Source organism: Neolamprologus brichardi, chromosome 4 (assembly GCF_056152115.1).
Source record: "Neolamprologus brichardi isolate AB-2024 chromosome 4, ASM5615211v1, whole genome shotgun sequence".
Classification (NCBI taxonomy): domain Eukaryota; kingdom Metazoa; phylum Chordata; class Actinopteri; order Cichliformes; family Cichlidae; genus Neolamprologus; species Neolamprologus brichardi.
Window position 1 is genome coordinate 1538382 of NC_142107.1, and position 22322 is coordinate 1560703.

General features: G+C 42.5%; 1 protein-coding gene across 2 annotated transcripts in view; it reads left to right on the forward strand.

Moving 5' to 3' along the window:
* The first annotated feature begins 3979 nt into the window (after positions 1–3979).
* The window catches only part of LOC102776346 (myosin-9-like), a 29017-nt gene continuing 10674 nt past the window's right edge, over positions 3980–22322 (forward strand). The window contains exons 1-15 of one of the 2 annotated variants that reach the window (XM_087839575.1): positions 3980–4230; positions 14461–14792; positions 16572–16728; positions 17722–17749; positions 17859–17952; positions 18604–18624; positions 19710–19802; positions 19887–19950; positions 20071–20169; positions 20325–20468; positions 20571–20666; positions 20752–21023; positions 21225–21398; positions 21481–21654; positions 21764–21878. In XM_087839575.1, the coding sequence (XP_087695701.1) occupies positions 14466–14792; positions 16572–16728; positions 17722–17749; positions 17859–17952; positions 18604–18624; positions 19710–19802; positions 19887–19950; positions 20071–20169; positions 20325–20468; positions 20571–20666; positions 20752–21023; positions 21225–21398; positions 21481–21654; positions 21764–21878 (1858 nt within the window). In that variant the 5' untranslated portion in view covers positions 3980–4230; positions 14461–14465. The remainder of the gene's footprint in view (positions 4231–14460; positions 14793–16571; positions 16729–17721; positions 17750–17858; positions 17953–18603; positions 18625–19709; positions 19803–19886; positions 19951–20070; positions 20170–20324; positions 20469–20570; positions 20667–20751; positions 21024–21224; positions 21399–21480; positions 21655–21763; positions 21879–22322) is intronic. The other variant, XM_087839576.1, reaches the window with a different exon arrangement.

A 22322-nucleotide genomic window follows, 5' to 3' on the forward strand; every position in this document is an offset into this window, starting at 1 on the left:
ATCGCTGCAGGCAGACGGGCAGTCCCCGCTGAAATGACCATATCAGAGTTATCCGCTCTTATCAAGCTTATTATAATTAAGTGAAACTAAACTAAAAAAATAATCTTCTGAAAAATATTAAAACTATCCATGCATCTATATTCTACTTATTCAGGGTCACAAGGAGCTGGAGCCTATCCAAGCTGTAATTAGAGTGAGAGGCAGGGTCCATCCTGGGCAGATCGCCAGTCTGTTGCAAGATTAACACAGAGACACGGGTAACCATTCACACTAATTAACCTAACCTCACCAACTGCATGTCTTTGGACTGTGGGAGGAAGCCAGAGTACTGACGCAGAGGTGGGAAGAACATGGCATACAGAAAGTCCTCGGCCTGTGAGGCAACAGTGCTAACCACTGCATCACTGTGTTGCCCATTAAACTTAAATTAAATAATTTTATGAAATTTTGTAAAACTAATATCTATCTACAGTGGGGCAAAAAAGTATTTAGTCAGCCACCGATTGTGCAAGTTCCCCCACTTAAAATGATGACAGAGGTCAGTAATTTGCACCAGAGGTACACTTCAACTGTGAGAGACAGAATGTGAAAAAAAAATCCATGAATTCACATGGTAGGATTTGTAAAGAATTTATTCGTAAATCAGGGTGGAAAATAAGTATTTGGTCAATAACAAAAATACAACTCAATACTTTGTAACATAACCTTTGTTGGCAATAACAGAGGTCAAACGTTTACTATAGGTCTTTACCAGGTTTGCACACACAGTAGCTGGTATTTTGGCCCATTCCTCCATGCAGATCTTCTCAAGAGCAGTGATGTTTTGGGGCTGTCGCCGAGCAACACGGACTTTCAACTCCCGCCACAGATTTTCTATGGGGTTGAGGTCTGGAGACTGGCTAGGCCACTCCAGGACTTTCAAATGCTTCTTACGGAGCCACTCCTTTGTTGCCCGGGCGGTGTGTTTTGGATCATTGTCATGTTGGAAGACCCAGCCTCGTTTCATCTTCAAAGTTCTCACTGATGGAAGGAGGTTTTGGCTCAAAATCTCACGATACTTGGCCCCATTCATTCTGTCCTTAACACGGATCAGTCGTCCTGTCCCCTTGGCAGAAAAACAGCCCCATAGCATGATGTTTCCACCCCCATGCTTCACAGTAGGTATGGTGTTCTTGGGATGCAACTCAGTATTCTTCTTCCTCCAAACACGACGAGTTGAGTTTATACCAAAAAGTTCTACTTTGGTTTCATCTGACCACATGACATTCTCCCAATCCTCTGCTGTATCATCCATGTGCTCTCTGGCAAACTTCAGACGGGCCTGGACATGCACTGGCTTCAGCAGCGGAACACGTCTGGCACTGCGGGATTTGATTCCCTGCCGTTGTAGTGGGTTACTGATGGTGACCTTTGTTACTTTGGTCCCAGCTCTCTGCAGGTCATTCACCAGGTCCCCCCGTGTGGTTCTGGGATCTTTGCTCACCGTTCTCATGATCATTTTGACCCCACGGGACGATATCTTGCGTGGAGCCCCAGATCGAGGGAGATTATCAGTGGTCTTGTATGTCTTCCATTTTCTGATGATTGCTCCCACAGTTGATTTTTTCACACCAAGCTGCTTGCCTATTGTAGATTCACTCTTCCCAGTCTGGTGCAGGTCTACAATTCTTTTCCTGGTGTCCTTCGAAAGCTCTTTGGTCTTGGCCATGGTGGAGTTTGGAGTCTGACTGGTTGAGGCTGTGGACAGGTGTCTTTTATACAGATGATGAGGTCAAGCAGGTGCCATTCATACAGGTAACGAGTGGGGGACAGAAAAGCTTCTTACAGAAGACGTTACAGGTCTGTGAGAGCCAGGGATTTTCCTTGTTTGAGGTGACCAAATACTTATTTTCCACCCTGATTTACGAATAAATTCTTTACAAATCCTACCATGTGAATTCATGGATTTTTTTTTCACATTCTGTGTCTCACAGTTGAAGTGTACCTCTGGTGCAAATTACTGACCTCTGTCATCATTTTAAGTGGGGGAACTTGCACAATCGGTGGCTGACTAAATACTTTTTTGCCCCACTGTATCTATCTGTCTGTCTGTCTGTCTGTCTGTCTATCTATATGGAACATTTTCAAACAATAAAAACTAAACTGAAAGAAGAAACTAAACTGAAACTAAACTAAATTAAATAAAAGTCTTTCGAAAACGGGAAACTATAATAACTCTGGCTCTCACTGACATCATACAGAGTCAATAGTAGCCTGAAACCTGCATTACTGGAAGCTTTGGTCATTTTGAGCATCCACCAATGCAGCAGCATATACTGACAGCCAAAGCATAATAGTCAGGGTCCACAAACCGATGGGTGATAAATTCAAGTGAAAACACAAACCCTTAAAGCAGACGTGAGAGTGAGAGTGAAGACATCCAATGGCATTTTTATGGGGACACAGAGAAAGTGAAAAAACATTTATTTTCCACCGCTAACGTCTCCCTGCTGGTTGTGGCATGTGCATTGGCCCTGTGCCTTCAGGGCCCGTTCAGCAAACCGGACCCAAATCACCCGATTTGAATCCCGGAGGGCTGCTTGAAGTAAACAGGTTCATATTGTACTTTCCATTCTCCGGCGTAGACTTTGGCATCGGTAACACAGGACTTTCATCTCCACATCATTCACCCTTTCCCACCACATTCCTGCTTTCCTGTTCTACATTCCCCCATTTTCTCTTTATCCGTCATTTCTTTCCACAAGGCAAAGTTAGAGCCTTTTTTTTTAAAACAGCCAAGTGAAAACTAATGTCAACATGTATTTCTCTCCTTTCACACTAATTAGATCATCACCTGCGGCGGTTCCCATGCAGTGTTAACACGTCTGATCATGAAGCTTGGCTCACTTGTTGGGCGAGTGAAAAGTCACATAACTGTTTTGAACTTTATCTTACACCGTGTTTGTTCTTCAGATCTAATCTCATATCTGACAGGTGGATGGATGCATTTCAATAAACTCATTGGAGAAAAAAAAAACTGGAGATCTGTTGGGACTGGCCCAAAGGTTCAGGTGGAATTTTTAAAAGGGTAATTGCGTTTTAAATTACACATCACATTTTTGCATCACAAAAATAAATCCACATCACCTGGTTTCTCGCATCTTAGAGCTTGGGAAAGTGTGGATAAAGTTTTTATATTTAAAAAATCCCTCTGGTGGAAGCAGGATCCAATAGGCTGAAATTACTTGTATGTAATGGTGACAGGATGACTGAGTTTTTAAAAATTGGTTAACAGTGAAAAATTCAACCATGCTGCCAAAGTGTGGGTCAGCCACTCAGCTGCACACTGGCCTTCCTGACCTCCTTTTAGAGTGGAGACAGCCTGTTTACAGAGAGGAGTGCTTCATAATATTAATACATCTTATGTGTTTAAGCAGAAAGAGGTGGGTGAAGAGTTTCAAGAAACCGCTGCCTGAGTTTTTGTTACACCTTAAAAAAGAAAGAGACAGACAGATTAGTAATATGAGTAGCAGGCAAGCCTGCATGTGCATGATTTGTCTGCTATCTGACAGCAGAAACGAAATCAAACATCTGGAGCCATCCATACTAGTTGTTTAGCACGGCGCTCAGGGCAGACTAGACTTCGCTGACACACGAGGGGAGATCCTGAATGATGCAGTTCATCCTGAGAGTGACTGGTACTTATATGGTCATAAAAATCCTTAGCATGCACATACCTCTCTCATTAAACACAGCTTTATCGGTAACCTCTCTAGTCTCTCCCCCTCCTCTCAACGCTTTCAAGTTCAGTTTTTTTTCTTTGTCCCGCCTATTCGCTGTCACCCCGCCGCCCTGTGCCGCCTTTAGAAGAAGCCGATTGGACAAAAGTGTCGAGGATTAACAAAGAACGGCGGCCATTGGCCAGGGGGCGGATATCTGACAGCTGGGTCCCGCCTCATCCTGAACCCCACCCCAGGCTCCGGCGGGCCGTTCGCTGACTAAAATTACGCAAACCAGAGACCAGCCAGTGGAAGAGGGAGGGAAAAAGGAAGAGGGGGAGAGAGAGAGAGAAAAAAAAAAGATAGAAAGAGCGACTGACTGAAGTGGAGGAAGCGAGCTCTGTAGTTTAGCCTGAACTCTTCGAAGCTGCTGCCGACAGGAAGATAAGTTTGTCTCACTGCGACGCTGACTGAGCCACACGGTTGTTGTTAGCCACCTTCTTAAAAAAGGCAGCCTGCACCCCAAAAGCAGGTAATTTCTTTCTTGAACACTTTTGTCTGCCATGCTTTCTCCATGTACTCGTTTCTAACTCGTGCAATTCGCTTGTCGCCGCAGCAAGTGCAGTGAACCAGGAAGCAGGGCCTTTTTTTTCTTTTTTGGCTAGTTCAGGGCTGCAAATAGAGCAAGCTGCTCTGGGTGGAGTGGGACCTCCGTCAGAGTTTTAACCCGAGCTTTATTTAACTTCACAGCACTTTAATATTCAAATAATATACTGACCATAAACTTTTAATACACGAGTGAGTGTGCAGTATGTGAAGCGTAGGTCTCTGAGTACAGCTTCAGCGTTGTGGCAGCTCGCGAGAAGCTAAAAGTCTTAACGGTAGAGGCAGGAAGTGATTCGCTTGAATGAATGGCACCGTGGAAGGAAAAAAGAGAGGAAAAAAAGCCGGGGGAGAGTTTGAGCTGAAGAGAAGAGGTGGAAGTTCAGGCTTTCCGAACACCGGCTCGGTATGAATGCTTAGTTTGTAGTGGTTGAACTTATCGGTGTGTAGCGGTGGGAGACAGACACTGAGCCGGTGATATGTCTGGCTGGCAGGATGACGTCAGTGGATCGCCGAGCTGAGCGTTTCCGCCACTGACCAGCTTTACCCATACTAAACCATATCACCTGCATGTCTGTGCACTGCTACTGCCAACATGGTGGCATGAGGAACACATTTGACTGTGATTTTTGGGAGAGGCATAGAGAAGTCGGAAGTAGGAAACTCATAGGAAGTGGGCTAATATGGATGTTTCAGAAGCTTAACTTGTATTATGTGATTGTCTGTACTACGTGACGTACATATTTCTAGATAGATTTATCAATAAAATATTCTAGTTCACCTGGGAGGCACTTAACGTTTATTATCTCATAAGATAAAAGTCCACTGGCTTTCCAGTAAGGCTGAGGTTTCATTCTTCATACACTCATTGATTGCCTGATATGAAAGCAGTTTTTTCCAGTCAGCATTATTCCAGGCCAAGATAGTGAAGATCGAAAATAGAGATGCATGTAAAAAATGCAGCGAATGTTATCCACATAGAGGATCTAAAGTCATTAAGGGGTGAAGCAGAAGGAAGTATTTCGCAGAGTGAGATGGGCATGATGATAAAAGATGTGGTTGTTATGTAGATGAGCCAGATGTTAAGTCAGAGTGGTTCCTGCAGTGCCAGCTTAAAATGACCAGGCTTGTCTTGTAATTACAGTGCGGTCCACTCTGATGAACATTAGCTGGGCAGCGTGACTTTTTCCATTTTACATAAGAGCTGGAAGGGCTCGGTATCGGCTCAGTCTGAATGCATTTTTATTTGTGCAACCCAGTGACCCAAATTTACCTCGAAAGGCTTTACGAACTGTAAAACATGAGATGCCATGTAATTTTAGAGCCTCGAAAGTCATCACGGGAAACTTTGAGTTCAAGCTCGGGCAAAGCGTGCATGCGTCTGCAGTGGAAATGTTGATCTGCAAGCACAGATTACAAAAAAGCATCTCTAGTTAGTTCAGGCTCAAAGAGAACATGCATGTTACGGCAACATTTGGGCCAATCACAGATTTTCAGTGTTCCATTCAAATCAGGACCAATCATGTCATACCAGTGTGCATCCTCCTGAGTGATGTGCTTTGTCAGTATCATTTGTTTGCATCCGTTAGATGACGCATAGTTGTTTGCACTCAGGGACTGTGGATAGCACCCTCTCTAGTCATTTAGGCTATGACAAGCACCAAAGTTCAGCATTTTGGGGGAAGGAATGCACAAAGTCTGCATCAAATCAGACTTGGGCATCCCAGCAGCTCTGGCACTCCTCCACCCAAACCTGCTTCTCATTGTAGAAGGTGTTAGTGGTCTCAGAGGGAGGCAGCGTGGCACCCTTTTGCTTTTGAACAGAAATGCTTATTTCATATCAGTTGGTTTCTGCCAAGAAAGTCTTAAACCACAGTGCAAGGTTACTACAGTAACAATGCTTGCAGGCTGAGCAGTGATCAGTATTAGTCATTGTAGTAGCAGAAGAATAGCCACAGCTTGTGCAGAATTCTTCTATAAATGGCATCTCAGGGTGACGTTTCTCCAGATGAGTCTCCCTGAGAGCAGCAGTCATGTGCTGCGATGCTTGAGAAATAAAGTCTGATGCTTGAAGGGTCACATGTTGTATGTCATATCCTGTTATTCGCAAGAGTCATTTTGGCAAATTAATACATTGTGCAACATCTTCTCTGGAGGCCAGTTCTCCTCTCCCATTGCCAGTTTCGGTGCTGTTATGGAGCCCCCCTGCAGAGATCGTTACATTCCATCATTCATGTGTCAGCAATGTCCATACTCGAGGCCCTCCTGGGGGGGCGGCAGTTATGTACCGTAGTCCTGACGAAATTGAATGCAGGCCTCTTTTAAAACGTGAACAGGGTGCTGGTGTGTGAGGCTGTTCAGTCTTTTCAGAGTGATATGGTCTGAGGGAAGTTGCCTGTGGATATTTAGATTTCATTGAAGGGTGGATGTCCCAGCTGGGGAAGATTACTTGCAGGCCCCTTGCTTTTGTTGCTCTGTGGAGAGGGCAGTGTGACATTATTTGGCACACTGCGATCGTTTACCCTGTCTCAGTGTTCTTTGAAGAAATGTCAGGTATTCCTACTCTGCCTTTTTGAGCTACATTCGCATGTGCAGTAATTCCTGCAGTTTAGATCGCCAAGAAAACCAGATTGGAATATGCGATGGGCTTTTTTAGGGCTGAGGGTAATGGGGCATACTTGAATTAATTATGATACCTGTCTGTTGAAAATGATGGAAAAAAAGGTTCTGGCTTTCTAAAATGTGACTTTACTTTGGTTTAAGCTTTTAACTTTTCTTGAAATAGTTTTAATGTTCAGTAAAATGGTAATGTTTAAAATCGTGTGTGTCTTTGACACAAGATTCACAAATATAAACAAAACATTTCTGTCAGAGGAGATTGCCAAGTTTTTTTTTGTTTTTCATTAAGCATGGCAGAGCCGATCATATCCTCTCTCAGTATGTAGCAGTGTCAGCTGCGAGCGACACTGGCTTAAATTCATTTTTATGTATTAAAGGCAGTATCAAACATTAACACATTTTAGCCTGTGGAGTCTGAATGCAGTATATCATTAATGCTGGCCTTTAATTCAAGTCATTCAAACTGCTGCTTTCTCCTGAATGTCTCTTCTAATTTAGCTCTGCCTCAGTTAGTGGTTGACCCGACTACTCTCAAGGATATGCAGACCGTGTGTTTTTTCTTTTCTTTCTTTCTTCCTTTCTTTAAACCGCTCTGTATTTCCTTGTTGTGTCAGTCTTCTTATCAGACCTTTCTCTGTGACCTCTGTTCACAGTGCATGTTCTTCGTTTTACCTCCCCTGTCTCTTTTCCTATGCTTATTACCCCCCCCCCTCACACACCTGTGAGGTTTCAATAGAGCCCAACAATGGCAGGAAATGACTGTGCTCTGACTTAGTCTACATAAACAAAAGACTTGTTGAGATTTCAGGTCTTGAAGGACAGACCTTGACTTATGCCTCCTTGTGGCAATGGCTCAGCAGATGGTGCTTCTTTGTGTTCAGTAATGCTAATTATGAGGTATTGTTTGATTAGAGATTACAGTCATACAGTTGAGCCTTCTCAGAGTGCCAGTTAATGATCATACAGAGTTTTGTTTTTTCTTCTTCTTTTTTTTCTGGGATTATTGAAGTGGCTGTCCAAAACCTTATCTTGTTAAAAAACATTTTCAAAGTTCTACTTAGCAGGCTTTACTTATTCATGTAAATGTACGTTTTTCAGTGTGAACCAAGACAAAAGCTGGGTTGAGGTTAAAAGGCCTGAAACAGGGAAGGTGGCTAATCTGCCGTGACTGTAGTAAAGCTCAGTTGCATTTCTGCATATGACCTAAATGTACTTTGTCCGTGGTTGGGTGGGCGTGTGTGACCTACACACCTGTTTTAACTGTGCGGAAAGGCAATTGATACTTGGGACGAAGTGAGAGACAGTTTTGCAATATGAACTTTGAAATGTGCTGAGTAATATGCCTAATATTTGACTCCCGTTGGACAGTTTATTCACATGTTAATCCAAAATTTGACTACATGCCAGCTGTCCAGGTTGTCAGACTGTCATGTGGTTCTCCAAAGACTGTTAATGTTTCTTTCTATGAGATTATTATGTTTTTTTAAAAGAAGACAGCTTTGTATTGTCTGAATCTCTCAAAGGGAGTGACCCAAGTAGCGATAACAAGTGATAAGGCTGAGACAAACCGCATGACAATCCAGAAAGTAGAAGCAGTGGATGGAGTCTGTCTGCTGGTAGAAGTAAATGTATAAGAACATACGAAAAGTGAAACAATAAAAGTAACAGATTTCCTTCACTGTGTCTGTCAGAAATCTAATGCGTAGCTGTTCCAGTGCAGCTTTCCTCCTAAGAAAGATTGCTGCTGACAAACAGAAATGTGTATCTTAACTCCCTTCTGCATTCTTTCACTGTCTATTAAAAGGCTTACGTAACGATCTGTGAGCTATCACATAGTCAATACTGTTGGAGTGTTTTTCTAAAAGGGCAGGCGAAGTAACCAGTCGTTTGGGCTGTGGTGTAACAGGGTGGTTGTTTCAAAGATAACTGTGAAATTTGTTCTGTGACCCTGAAACTGTTGCAGTTGTCAGGCAGATGACCTATTTCAAATGGTCTGTCATTTAAATCAACATTTAATCTTAACTATTGCTTGGATTGGGTGGAGGTGAAATTGATATATTGGAAACTGATGACTTAAAAGTAACATTGAAATGCTTGACTTGAGGCAGTATGTGGAAAGATCATGTTCCCTCTCCAATTCTTTTTTTGCACTGTCTCCACGGTAAAAACCTGTGTTGTGATCAAGTGCAAGAGAGTTAACTTAAAGTAAAAGAAGTGCTTGAAAAGGTCAACTAAAAAGATGTGTAGTTGTTGAACTCAGACTGTAATATTAACGATGAACTTTGCAGTGTGGTGGCACCCATTGGTTAGTAAGCCTTGTAGTGTTGCGACTTTACCGTCTTGTTTTAAAATGTGCAAGATTGAGTGGATCTGACTAAGAAACTGAGAAACAATAGTAGCTTATCTGTCTACCTACACATGTAGGCCATGCCAAGCATACGCTTCTTTATATTTTTATGCTCTGTTGGTGTCGTCCATTCATAAACTAAAAAGAAAACGTATACTACTTTCTACGTTAACCAAAGGAGTTGCCCCTTTGCTGACCAGTAGAAAAGTATGTCCATCTTCGGTATACAGTCCATCTGCTGAAAAGTGAAGTCACTGTGCAAGTGCATTAAATCTGTACTCTTGTGCTAATGCTCAAAAGGGCCTGACTTCTGTCTGTGAAAACAAATGCATTACTTTAGAAGTCTGAGAAAGCTATTGCATGGGGATTCCACAAAAATTCACCTCTCATTCTTCATTTCTAGTTTAAAAATAATGATATTAAAAAATTGATGGCCAAAATGCACAAGCAAGATCTTCACAACAGAACCTCATAACCAGTAGGTGACATAATGGTGGCTGTGTGTGCCTCTGCATATAGTGTATGGTTTAAAAGGGCCTGCTTGGCACAGGTATAACCAAACACTCATAATTCAATTGTTATATCCACTATTTTGCTATCAGTCAAATCTAATTCAGATGAACACACTTAAACATGACTGTGGTGTTGGTGAAGAAGTTCACTAGCTCATCTGAAAAGGTTGTGGGGGGTCAGACTAAAGTCTGAGGTCATATGATGTTGTAGGGGCCCCTAGCTGCAAGTGGTAGATGGCAGTGGCTAGCTTACAGTGCAGTGAAATTGGATCCTGGTTGGGGCAGGAATGTGAAAAGTAATGTGGAAAGTGATGTAGGTCTGTCATGCAGTGTGGTTATTTTTCCAGCCAGGGCTTAATTTACTCCTCAGTCCTCAGATCTGCTCAGCATGGGCTCAAGAAAAGCGCCACCTTTCTTCTCCTCGAAAGACTCGCACACAACAAGTTCCTCAAATGGCAAAATAGTTTTCTCAGCTTGTCATTTCCTCTTTCCTCCTCCCCTCCCTTCTCCTTGCCCCACCCTTGTGCCACTTTCAGAGGAGGAGGGTGAAGGAAGTAGAGAGAGTTGACGTGTAAGCCCATAATGAATTTTGACTGACTGGCTCAGTACCTTAGCGGCTCCTGTCTGGCACACACTCATGTCATGAGAGGGCAGACTCGCAGTGATCAGTTCAAACTGTGAGGGGGTCGAATGCAGTAAAGCTATGACAGAGGAGGCATTGATGCAGTAAAAATAGACAAAGTAGTATTTGTTGGAATGAGTAACATAAACGGATGAAGGGTGTCAACGGGGCAAAACAATGTCCACAGCATGAGAAAGGCAACTGAGGACGAGCAGGCTTGGCTCAGCTTATGCTAGTGGGATGCTGTGATGAGATGCTGTTGGTGGGAGTACAGTGTTATTGACTTTACTGCCTTTCTATTAATAATCCTGCCAATGTCAGCTCAGCACAGCTGGTTTTATGGGTTCCTTTCAGCTGGAGCAGGAGGGTTTGACTCTACATGGTCAAGCTGTGGCGGAGGTTGTCACGACTCCAGTTTTTTGGTTTTTTTTAAACTGTTTTTTTAAACTGTAACTTGGTGAGGTGGAAAAGAAAGATGGGTGTTTTTAACGGATGAATCGAGGGTCTCAGTTTTAAAGGTCTTGAGTTCACCTTCTTTCTAAACGTTATGTTTCCCTTTTCCTTTCCTCGTTCCTCCTGCACTTCTAAATGTCCTGGCTCCTGCATTACTTCCTCTGTTTGGAACCACACTGCTCTGTGATGTAGGTTTGCACACCGGCCTTTGTTCTCGTCCTCGTGTTGTCTTTTGGTTCCTCTTTCAATCAGATTGTCTAATGGGGTAGAGCTAACTAACTCTGATTATTTTTTTATTTAAATATATTGTTTGAATGGGTTTTCAGTCATTGCTCATAAAACTGTGCCATGCTGGTTTCAGGATGACTGTCCAAGTGTCTGCCACCATGTAATCACTTAATAAGTAATCTGTGTTATGAAAATCTAGATGAGTCGAAGTCAGGCTAAGCAGAATAGATGGTGTTTTTGCAGCCAAGTGTCACTCCACAGACAGGGATTCAGAGAACGCTTGATTCTTACAGGATTATGGATGCATTGGCAGCAGGGCTTCAAGAACAGGAACTGTGATCCTCAAGCAGGGGGTGGGTTTCATGAGCTTTAATGCACAGTGTTTTATCTCAATGTCAAATCAACATTCAAGACTTACTGTAACTGTTAAGCTCTACGGGGAAAAGCCAAGGTCTAAAATTGGCTGTTCTTTATCCCTCGTCTTCTACCTTCTATATAGAACAGACCTTGCCAAGCTAGAATAGCTACTGGGAGTAATTTTAGACCTCATTGCTCTCTGGAGAGCTAGTTTGAAGTATGTCACAGTTATCTGTGTCAGGCATGTGAGTCGGACTATGGCAGACGTCATTGTTAGATTGGACTTTAGTCCTCCTCTTTTACTGCTTGGCTGATTCTTTCTTTTATAGGTGACGGTAAACTGACTTTATGTGGTTAGGACAAAAACATTTTGAGTAAGTCAGACATAATGTAAGTGGGAATGGACAAATAGAAAAAGAATCTGTGGATTAATTGGTAAGAAAAACAACTGCTTGCAGCAGTTTCCACACATTAAATGTCTAAACTGCAGTTTCATATGAAAGACTTCTGGTTAACATTAATTTAAAATGAATAAACTAGCAAGTATTTGATCCTTAAGCAACGTGACTGCAGCAACAGATGGTGTGTGTATTTGTTAAGATTATTTGATACTTTTTATAGTGGCCTGGCAAACATGTCTCCCTGTACCTTTGAATCATAGCAAGCTAAAACAAACCAGAGCGCTGGGTGTGTTCTGTTTCAGTTCTTGTTTTTGCCAGACAACAAAGCTGCAGGGATTATAATCAGTTATGGCTCGTATACAAACTCTGCACGGGGCCAAGTGATCTGAATGTAGAGGGGCAAGTAATGGCCAAAAGAATTTTAAAGGAGTATGGGAGCACTGTCAGAGATGCACTACAAGGAATGAAGAGCTCTCAAAAGTATGGAGCAATGTTTGTGAAACTCTTAAAGGCACACTTGACATGCTAATGTGACAGGAAGAAGCCATAGAAAATGGGTTTGAGGAAGATGTAAGGGGAGAGGTATATAGGACAGAAATTTGTGGAATGCTTTTGCATGCTGTCTCTCCCTGATAAAGAGTGAGTATGGGAGGAATGTGACCCTGAAAAGACTGGAAAACAAAAGGAGAAGGGTGGGTGCTGGCGTTAGGATTGTGCACAGGGAGTCTGAAGGCAGAGGAGGAAGCTTGTGGCCACCTGAGAGAGAAAGCAGGACAAATTTGCCCCACGTTCTATTAGAGGATGGGGTCTGTAGACCACAGATGAGCTAGTGGGCGTGGTGCACAGTGATGGACGTCAGCTGTGGCTTAGTCTGACAGAGTGTTGATGGAGGACATAGAGCCGCAGGGGTCATGAGAAGAATGCCTCTGCCTCTGGTTTCTTTCTCAGAGCTCAGGGTTAATGTGCTGGAACAAGCAGCACTTTTGTATCTTAGTACTTTTTTGGTTTAGGTCCTCCAGAGTCTGTCACATTGAGAACAATTTATGAATGCTTCAGTTTTTAAAGGTTGTGTCCCTCTGGCTGAGAGTCTCCGCTGTTGTAAAGCAAGAGCAACTATACACAAATTCACTGTATCTCTAAATTTGGGGCTTTAGGGGGAAATGTGTGAGCTGTGAAGTTACACTGCTGTTGAACTGCTTACAGCTAAAGGAAAACGTACATGGCTTTTTGTAAGGCTCTGGAAATGTAAGACTTGTAAATCAGTGGTGTGTACAAGCAGCATTTTATTATGCTGAGCATGAGTAATTTGAACCTTATCCCACTGGACCTGCAGTGTGAAATTGCTCTCATCAAACACTTGACTGCCTCTATATATTCATTCAGATACAGTCATGACTGCCTGGTGAGCCTGACCTCTGCTGTGTTTTTCTTAATGTTTGCATATGAGTGACCAAGCAGATGCAAACTGTCTGTGTGCTTGGTTACCCTTAGAGGTGAGGGAACACTAGAAAAGACCAAGAAGCTGGGAAAATTAGTGTGGGTCTCCCGCTGTGCTAGAATGATAATTTAGATAGTAAAGGCTGGGGGTACTGGTGTCAGTGAAAGCAAACTATGTTCGGTTAATTGCTCACAGCGTCTCTACATTGACTGTTTGGGCGGTTTGGCTGTAGCCTGCTCAGGCTTTTTTTTTTTTTTTTCTTTTGCGCTTGCCTTACTGGTTGTACTAGTCTAGTCACTTTCCATATGGGTTAAACCACAGCACTCCCTGTCAGCAAGCTGTTATTTATAAGCGTGTATAGACTAGGCTGAGCAGTGATTTCAATCTATATGATTAGATCTGATGTTTATCTGTTTGCACTTGTGTGTAATGTGAACTGCAACATTCAGTGCAAATCTCATTTGTTTTGTATTCATTTATAATTCACGAGTTTTATCAAACTTGGTAGTTCTCCTCCTACTTGATAGTTTTGCAACACATTAGTGAGAGAGGAGGCGTTTTTGGATGGGCCTCAAGGTGCCTACTCGGTGTCTATTGGAAAGGGGAAAGTACGAATGACATGTATGTGGGTGGCACCACACAAACATTTAAACTTACTCTAAATAATAAACCAAAACAATCAAGCAGGAATGTGAAAAGGGACTTTTCCTTTAGTTCCTGCAACCTCTTGATATAGCGCTATAATTCATCAACCAGTTTATCTGTCTAAAATCAAACGAGCACCATGACCAGCCAGTAAAAGACTGTACTGGAGCAGTTAACCAAAATGGAGGCCCCCTGTTGGTACTGCTGTCTCTGTGATCCGGACACATGTTTCTTCCCTGCCACTCGGAATTTGATTAGGTATTCACAGCGTTTAGCTTCAGAGTAACAGAGCCTTGTTTGAACTGTTTCCTTTATGTCAACGCAGATCCGTATTGCTCTTGTACATTAGTGGTGACCTGTGCATTCCTCAGAGATTACACGTGTAGACAGATACCAAATAGAGAAGGAGTTAAACAGGAAATTACATGTAATAGTTTTTCTTTGAAGATGTGAAATTGCTCATTAGATTTTAGTGTGACACTAATCTCCCTGCACCGCTAACAACAAGCAATGTTTCTTTTTCTCTCTGTAAAACAGCAACCATGTCGGATGCAGACAAGTTTCTGTACGTGGACCGTAATGTGGTCAACAACCCACTGGCACAAGCTGACTGGGCTACCAAGAAGCTGGTATGGGTGCCCTCGGAGCGCCTGGGGTTCGAGGCCGGCTCCATCAAGGAGGAGCACGGCGACGAGTGCGTTGTGGAGCTGGCAGACTCTGGAAAGAAGATCCGAGTGAACAAGGATGACATCCAGAAGATGAACCCCCCGAAGTTCAGCAAGGTCGAGGACATGGCCGAGCTCACGTGTCTGAATGAAGCATCCGTGCTGCATAACCTGAAAGAGAGATATTACTCTGGTCTTATATATGTAAGTATGGAGCACTGGCCTTCTGTTGCTCTGTTCATTCTGTCTGCTGAAATCTAACATCACAATAATATACTAGATGTGATTTCTATTTATATTCACCCACATATTGTTAATCTTGGATCCTACTATAGTAACTTTGCAAGATTCAAGGCTTAAGCTGCAATTGAAAATGACATTCAATTAAATGATGCACTAATATACTGATTTTCTAATAAAGAAAATACATTTTGCAATCATTATGTTCACTATTTGACTGTGGACCCATTATGCTCACATCAAACTGTGTTTTAATTCTAGGACTTCTTATGAATCACAGTTCAGAATAGTTTATTACACTGGGCTTTGGTGCAGCGCCTGACCTCATCCTGCCTGAAGCGAGCCGTTTCAGCTCTTCTTCCTTTGAAGAAAAAAACAAGCTTTGTTTTGATTGGCTTACCCTCATAAACAAAAGGTCTGATCAGCAGTTGGGTGGGGCTTTTGCGCCCACAGCCAGAGCTGTGTGCATGAGATGACCATATTAGGGATGGCTGCTGTCACTGACATCATACAGACCCAAGAGCAGGAGAAAAACCACAAAAAAAAAAACCCTCTGAAAACTTTGCTTTTAGCTCATGGGGATTACTTCCTCATAGACTTGCCTCATTATGTCAAACGTTAACCAGGTTGCTATTGTTATAGAAAACAAATGACAGGAAAAAGGAAGAGCATAGCTGTTCCCCACTGGCTCATAGAAAACAATCTACTCTTGAACCCTGTCTAACCTCCTAATTATCTTGTTAAGCTCCAGTGAAATGACAAATCATACACACCGGCTCTTCTTATAAAGAATGTGAACAGTCTTTCAACATACTAGTGGTATTTCAGCAGTCTTCTCCCTCAGTGTTGTCCCACTTTGTCTCTCTTGTTTGATCCGTGTGTCTGTGTGTTTCGGAGTCTTGTAAACAGGAAGCTGTAGGGAACAATACAGTCAGGAGTGTGAGAGATATGAAAAACAGTTTTGGCAGAGATGAACATGGAATGTAAATTATGTTGTAACTGCTCTTGCTGCCCCCATAATGAATGTTATTTACTCCATCTGGGCTGGGAGTGATTTTGGCCTCTTTGACTCTGCGATGTGTGACCCGGTCATATCAACACAGCCCGTTGTACCCCTCCCTCCAGAGACCCAGGCTACGGTCGGTTTGAGTGGCTCCAGGCTCTGTAGTCATGAAATTGGCCATCTCCCAGGGGAACACGGGTGTACAACAGAGGGAGAGATGCCTGGTACAAAGAAATTGGGAGGGCAACTCAGGAATGCGAAATATTTTTTTAAAAAAAAACAACTTTATTTGTTATGCTATGAGGAGAGATGAATCCAGATATACAAAATACATGACTTATTAGTTTTATAGAAATGAATAAACAGGGAATTTTAATGTCTGACTCTGAGAAAACATTGTTTTATTGTGACTTGGCTGGCTTATCAAATAGTTGTACTTCTTATAATGCCAAGGTCAGTCATCAAAACTTGCAGCAGGGTGGGGTTAATATTACATAACACAGGAGGATTACAAATAAGAGTTCATGAGAATTTTTAAACTGAAGATGGGAAGTCCTTGTTATTGAGAAGCTGCGGAAGCCCTTTCCTTTAATGCGAACTGGCCATTTATATTAATTCAGTAATGCAGAGGGATGCAAATCTCTGATCACATATACACATCCACTGTGTTTCACAGGTTTCTTTCTCCAGTTCAGGCGAAGAGCGCTTCTTTAATTGTTTAATTCTCATCCACTTTGCAGACATACTCTGGCCTCTTCTGTGTCGTCATAAACCCCTACAAGAACCTGCCCATCTACTCAGAGGAGATCGTTGACATGTACAAGGGCAAAAAGAGGCACGAAATGCCACCCCACATCTACGCCATCACTGACACGGCTTACAGAAGCATGATGCAGGGTAAGACACGATCCCAGCTGCCTGTCGAGATGAAAAAGATGTGGTGGCGACGTGCTATCATGAAAATATATTTTGTTTGCTGTTAAATGTTTAAAATTCTCGAACATTTCCACACCAAAAATACAGTTCCTGTCTAACATTCCCAGACATAACATTGTGAAACTGGTGTTCTGAGTGGCACAGCTTTGATCAACACTGGCTGATTGTTTGTGTCATTACTTCTTTTAAACAATGACTGCAGGGTATAAGAGTACTCTGTATTTTGGCTCTGCATGGAAGACCCAGGGGACCACTGGTTGCAGAATGTTGTTTGAGACACTCTGAGAATTGCACTTTTCCAGCTTGTCCCATCAGAATCTCTCAGCTCAAGCTAATAAAATTTGTTGCTCACTCATTGGAAATATACACATGGGATATAAAATAAATGTTCAACATTTATGAATTTACACCATGTTTGAGCCTGTACAGTAGCTTACAGCCATTATGTTGAGCAAATTTCCTGACAAAACTCTGCTAGTGCAGATTTCCTGTGCCCCCCCACTACTGCTGTGTCACATAATTATGCAGTGTTTTTGCGACTCTGTGAATTACCATCGAGACAGTTCTCGGTGTTTCCTGCATAGCAGTTGTATTGTATGTTTTAATTACTCCTGCATGCACCACAGCAGCTGGACATTAAGGCCACTGTTGTGCATATTGCTGTTCAATCCACCCAAGCTACACTCTCTCCCTTCAATGCTCTTCATTTGAGGAGGCGCTGCAGTAATTAAAAAAGGTTACTTAGACCTAAGCACGTCTTCACTGTCGCAGGAAGCCGGATATTCATTTCCTCTCTGTGGTCAATGAACTTCCTGTCGTATAGACAAAAAACTGCTTGCACTGTAACGATAATGTATGTTCATTTTGTATATGCAGAATTGTTGTTCAGTGGCTACATATTCAACATTTCGCCCATTATTATTATTATTATTTATTTTATTTTTTTTTGTGCAGATCGTGAAGACCAGTCCATCCTGTGCACGTAAGTTATAGATGATGAACACATCAACAGAGATCACATTACAGAAGCTGTCCTCTCAGTGTTGAATCAGTCCACTGACTATTTTATTTTCTCCTGTTTGTCTCTGTAGAGGCGAGTCTGGTGCTGGTAAGACGGAGAACACGAAGAAGGTCATCCAGTATCTCGCTCACATCGCCTCCTCTCACAAGACCAAAAAAGATCAGGTCAGTCTTGCAGCTGATACTTGCATTTGAACCTTCAGACCTCATTTGTTTATCTCATTCATCTCACTTCACTCCCAGCTGTTTTACTCCTGTAAATTCAAGTAATCATCCTTTTCCTCTGTGCACCCTGGATCTACTTATTTTCATTTTAACTGTAATTAGTATGCACACATTATCTGATTGTGAATCAATCATTACATTGTTGCCTTCAAGCCGCTCATTTTCTACAGGAAACAAAGCAAAAAAATTGCTGTGTGGTAAAGCTGCACAGAAAGACCATTAAGGAAAAATGTGTGGCAATGAAAATAACGACCCTGCAGGCACAGAAAACAGTAGTGTACATTCAGGCCCTCCTGTCACACTTCATATAGAACAGAGACCTAACTTAATCTACTATGTGTTTGGGTTTATTTCACTTTTTACTGCAACTTGTCAGTAAAATAAAACTCTGCCACGAGTTTTATTTTACTGGAGTTTTATTACTTGGCAGAAATAAAACTCTGCCAAGCAGTCAAGCATTACGTCACACTACTGTTATCTGGCCTGTCAGCGCTGCGATAGATGCTGCTGAAACCCACCCACTGGGGTTTACTGAAAACCGCATCTATCGTCCCTTTTTGAGGTTGTTGTATTTCTCTCTCCCATCAACAGAACAACTTGGTCCTGTCACATGTGAGTTAACCCTCCCCCTTCATTCACTCTTCCTCCCCACCTGCTTCTGTCATCACCGTCCTCCTTCTACCCCGCCCATCCTCTTCTCTCTCCCCCCTCGCTGGACCGCACTATTATGGGAGTCACTTTGTATCAAGGGCAGGGGTTACTTGTCTTGCCAGCCAATAGGAAGTATGGAGGAAGTTTGTTTGCAGCTCAGCGGCAGCCGTATGTGTTCCTGTGAAAAATTCAGCCAGACAATGGCAGGATAAAGAGGGTGGGGTCTTTGCTTGAGCTACTTTGCTATGATGGATGTATTTACATTTGTCTGGTTGAACTTTTCATAGGTTTTGCTGCTACTTTGTATGTGCCAATGATTCCAAAGTCGCTTTTTTTTTTTTTTTGTTGCTTGGACAGATATCCTAAGCTGCATACATGTTGTGTAATGACCTAACATGCACTTGAGGAAGTTGTAGTCATTTGGCTGGGGGACACCATTTGCTTTCATAAAAAGCTAACTGACAGTGATATAATATGAGAACTGGTTAAGATTGACTCAAAATTCAAAGGTTAAATTCTGCATTAAGCATGGTGTATATGTGGGGTTTTTTGAAGGAAAGTTCTTAAAGTACTGAAATAGAAACGACAACTTGTTTTGTGCTTGCGGTTCACTGGACTCCTCTGCTTTGAATAACAGGTGACGGGTTATTGACAGTCTCAGGGTTTTGGGGTCTTTGTCAGTTTAAACGCTAACATGTCGTTGCGTGTTGGGATAAAATGCTTGGGTGTGATGTGTGCTGCTGGTGTATGTATATGTGTGTATGTGGTATCAATCTTATCGCTTTTTGTTTAAATGTCTTGTTCTTCATGTTGCCACCTCAGATGTAAGTATATTATGGGTATATGCAAAACGCCCGCCTCTGCTTTTTTGTAATCATAAGTAAAGTTATAGTAAATGTCAGATTAGCATGTGAAGTCCTCACAATACACAGATTAATTTTAATGATTTATGGTCTTGTTAGATATGAATCCATGGCTGAGAAATTACCTGTATGGATGTACCGGCGTCTTATGTTTTGCATTGCAATTTTGTTCCTTTCCACTAGGGGGAGCTGGAGAAGCAGCTGCTGCAGGCTAACCCCATTCTAGAAGCCTTTGGAAATGCCAAGACTGTCAAAAATGACAATTCCTCCAGATTCGTAAGAATTAACTGCTACATCCTTTGTTTATGATTTCTTCTAAATGCCTCTTTCACTTAAACATTTTTTCCTCCACACCACCAGGGAAAATTCATCAGAATCAATTTTGACGTCAATGGTTACATCGTTGGTGCCAATATTGAAACTTGTATCCTTAATGCTGTCAGGTTGTTGCCTTTTATGTTATTATTACTAAAGAAGTCTTAAACCAGTTCAAGAGCTTTGCTGTGGTAGTATCAGAAGTTGTCCTTGACACACCGACCTCTAGACTTGTTGGAGAAATCCCGTGCCATTCGCCAGGCCAAAGAAGAGAGGACCTTTCACATCTTCTACTACTTGCTCACAGGGGCTGGAGACAAATTGCGCAGTAAGCAGCACATTAAACAAAAATCTCTGTTTAAAGATGGTGCAGTTTCCTCAAGCATTTGGTGACTTGATGGGTTTTTTAAAATACTTTATCAAGGCTTTTGCTACAAAGTTGTTGTTGTTATTTTTAACTTTTCCTTTGCTGTTTGATTTCAGGTGATCTCCTCCTGGAAAATTACAACAACTACCGTTTTCTTTCCAATGGGAACGTCACAATTCCGGGCCAGCAGGACAAGGATCTGTTCACAGAGACCATGGACGCCTTCAGGATCATGGGTATTCCAGAGGATGAGCAAATTGGTAAGACAACAGCTTTTGTTTCTGTGCATGTGTGTCTCTATGTATTACCAGCTTAATGTAACTCGTGCCATGTTAATTAATTTTGCTGTTTTGCGTGTGCAGGTCTGTTGAAGGTGGTGGCATCTGTTCTGCAGCTTGGAAACATGAGCTTTAAGAAGGAGCGTCATACAGACCAAGCCTCCATGCCTGATAACACAGGTAAGCGAGCACTCTGCACATTAATCTTAAAATGTCACTCTTCCATCCTGCACTACTCATTCTCTTTCCCTTGTTTTCTCAACAGCTGCCCAGAAGGTATGCCACCTCATGGGTATGAATGTCACAGACTTCACCAGGGCCATCCTGTCACCCAGAATCAAGGTGGGCCGCGACTATGTCCAGAAGGCTCAGACTCAGGAGCAAGCAGAGTTTGCTGTGGAAGCCCTCGCTAAGGCCACATATGAGAGGATGTTCCGCTGGCTCGTCATGAGGATCAACAAAGCACTCGACAAGACCAAGAGACAGGGAGCTTCTTTCATTGGCATCTTGGATATTGCTGGCTTTGAGATCTTCGAGGTAAACACACAAGACAGTTTTTAAAAATATAATTACCTCTCCATCAAGCACTACACTTGCTGCAGATAATTGTATAATTAATGTATATTAATTGTATATCAGCTATGTGATAGCTGAGCACTCACGTTCATGACCATCTGTTTTAACAGCATGCAGCCCCACGAGATTTCTTAAGCATTTTCTTTCCCTCCATGTCTCCAGCTGAACTCATTTGAGCAGCTGTGCATCAACTACACCAACGAGAAGCTGCAGCAGCTCTTCAACCACACCATGTTCATCCTGGAGCAAGAGGAGTACCAGAGGGAGGGCATCGAGTGGAGCTTCATTGACTTCGGCCTCGATCTGCAGCCCTGCATCGAACTCATTGAGAAGCCAGTGAGTTTTCTGATCCGCTGTAACTATGTTGGTCCTCTGAGCGTCTTTGTTGGTTTGACTCATGTGCTCTCGTCTGTCCCAGGCCAGCCCCCCGGGTATCCTGGCTTTGCTGGATGAGGAGTGCTGGTTCCCTAAGGCCACAGACAAGAGCTTTGTGGAGAAGGTGCTCCAGGAGCAGGGAACACATCCCAAATTCTTCAAGCCCAAGAAACTGAAGGATGAAGCAGATTTCTGCATTATCCATTATGCTGGCAAGGTAAACATCGCATAGTTGATTATGCTGTGTTTACATCAACATATTTCTATCATTTAAAAAAAAAAAAACCCAAAAAACTTGACACTTCCTGTCTGGTGTCACTCTACAGGTGGACTACAAGGCAGACGAATGGCTGCTGAAGAACATGGATCCCTTGAATGACAATGTGGCTTCACTGCTCAACCAGTCCACAGACAAGTTTGTGTCTGAGCTCTGGAAGGATGGTGAGTTGAGGCAGATGCCTTGTTTTTGCCTTTAACCCAGGAATCGCTGCCCCTCTAAGATATGGGAATATAATCATGTTGCTTCATAGTGCTTTTTTTCTCTCTTACTGTCTGGTGTGTGGACCTTTTGTTTTTTACCTTTTTTAAATTATTTTTTTCCTCAAATCCCGTTGGTGGTTTTCCTTCCATTCCTGTGTGGCCCCACTCTTTCTTATTTTTGTCTTTTACTGCATCTCAGAGGTACATAATTGTCAGAGAGCCTATTTTTATCAGCGTTTTCCTATTCTGCACTCAGATCCAGGTGAAAAAAGGTTTCTTTCATTTCTTTAGTATTTTTTCCTTCTTTTGGTCCTGCTCTTTCTCAAAAATGTTTTCCACCATTAATCCATCATCCACTGTGTTTTCATCCCTTCGTTCTCCCAGCTTTATCAACCAAAAGTGTAT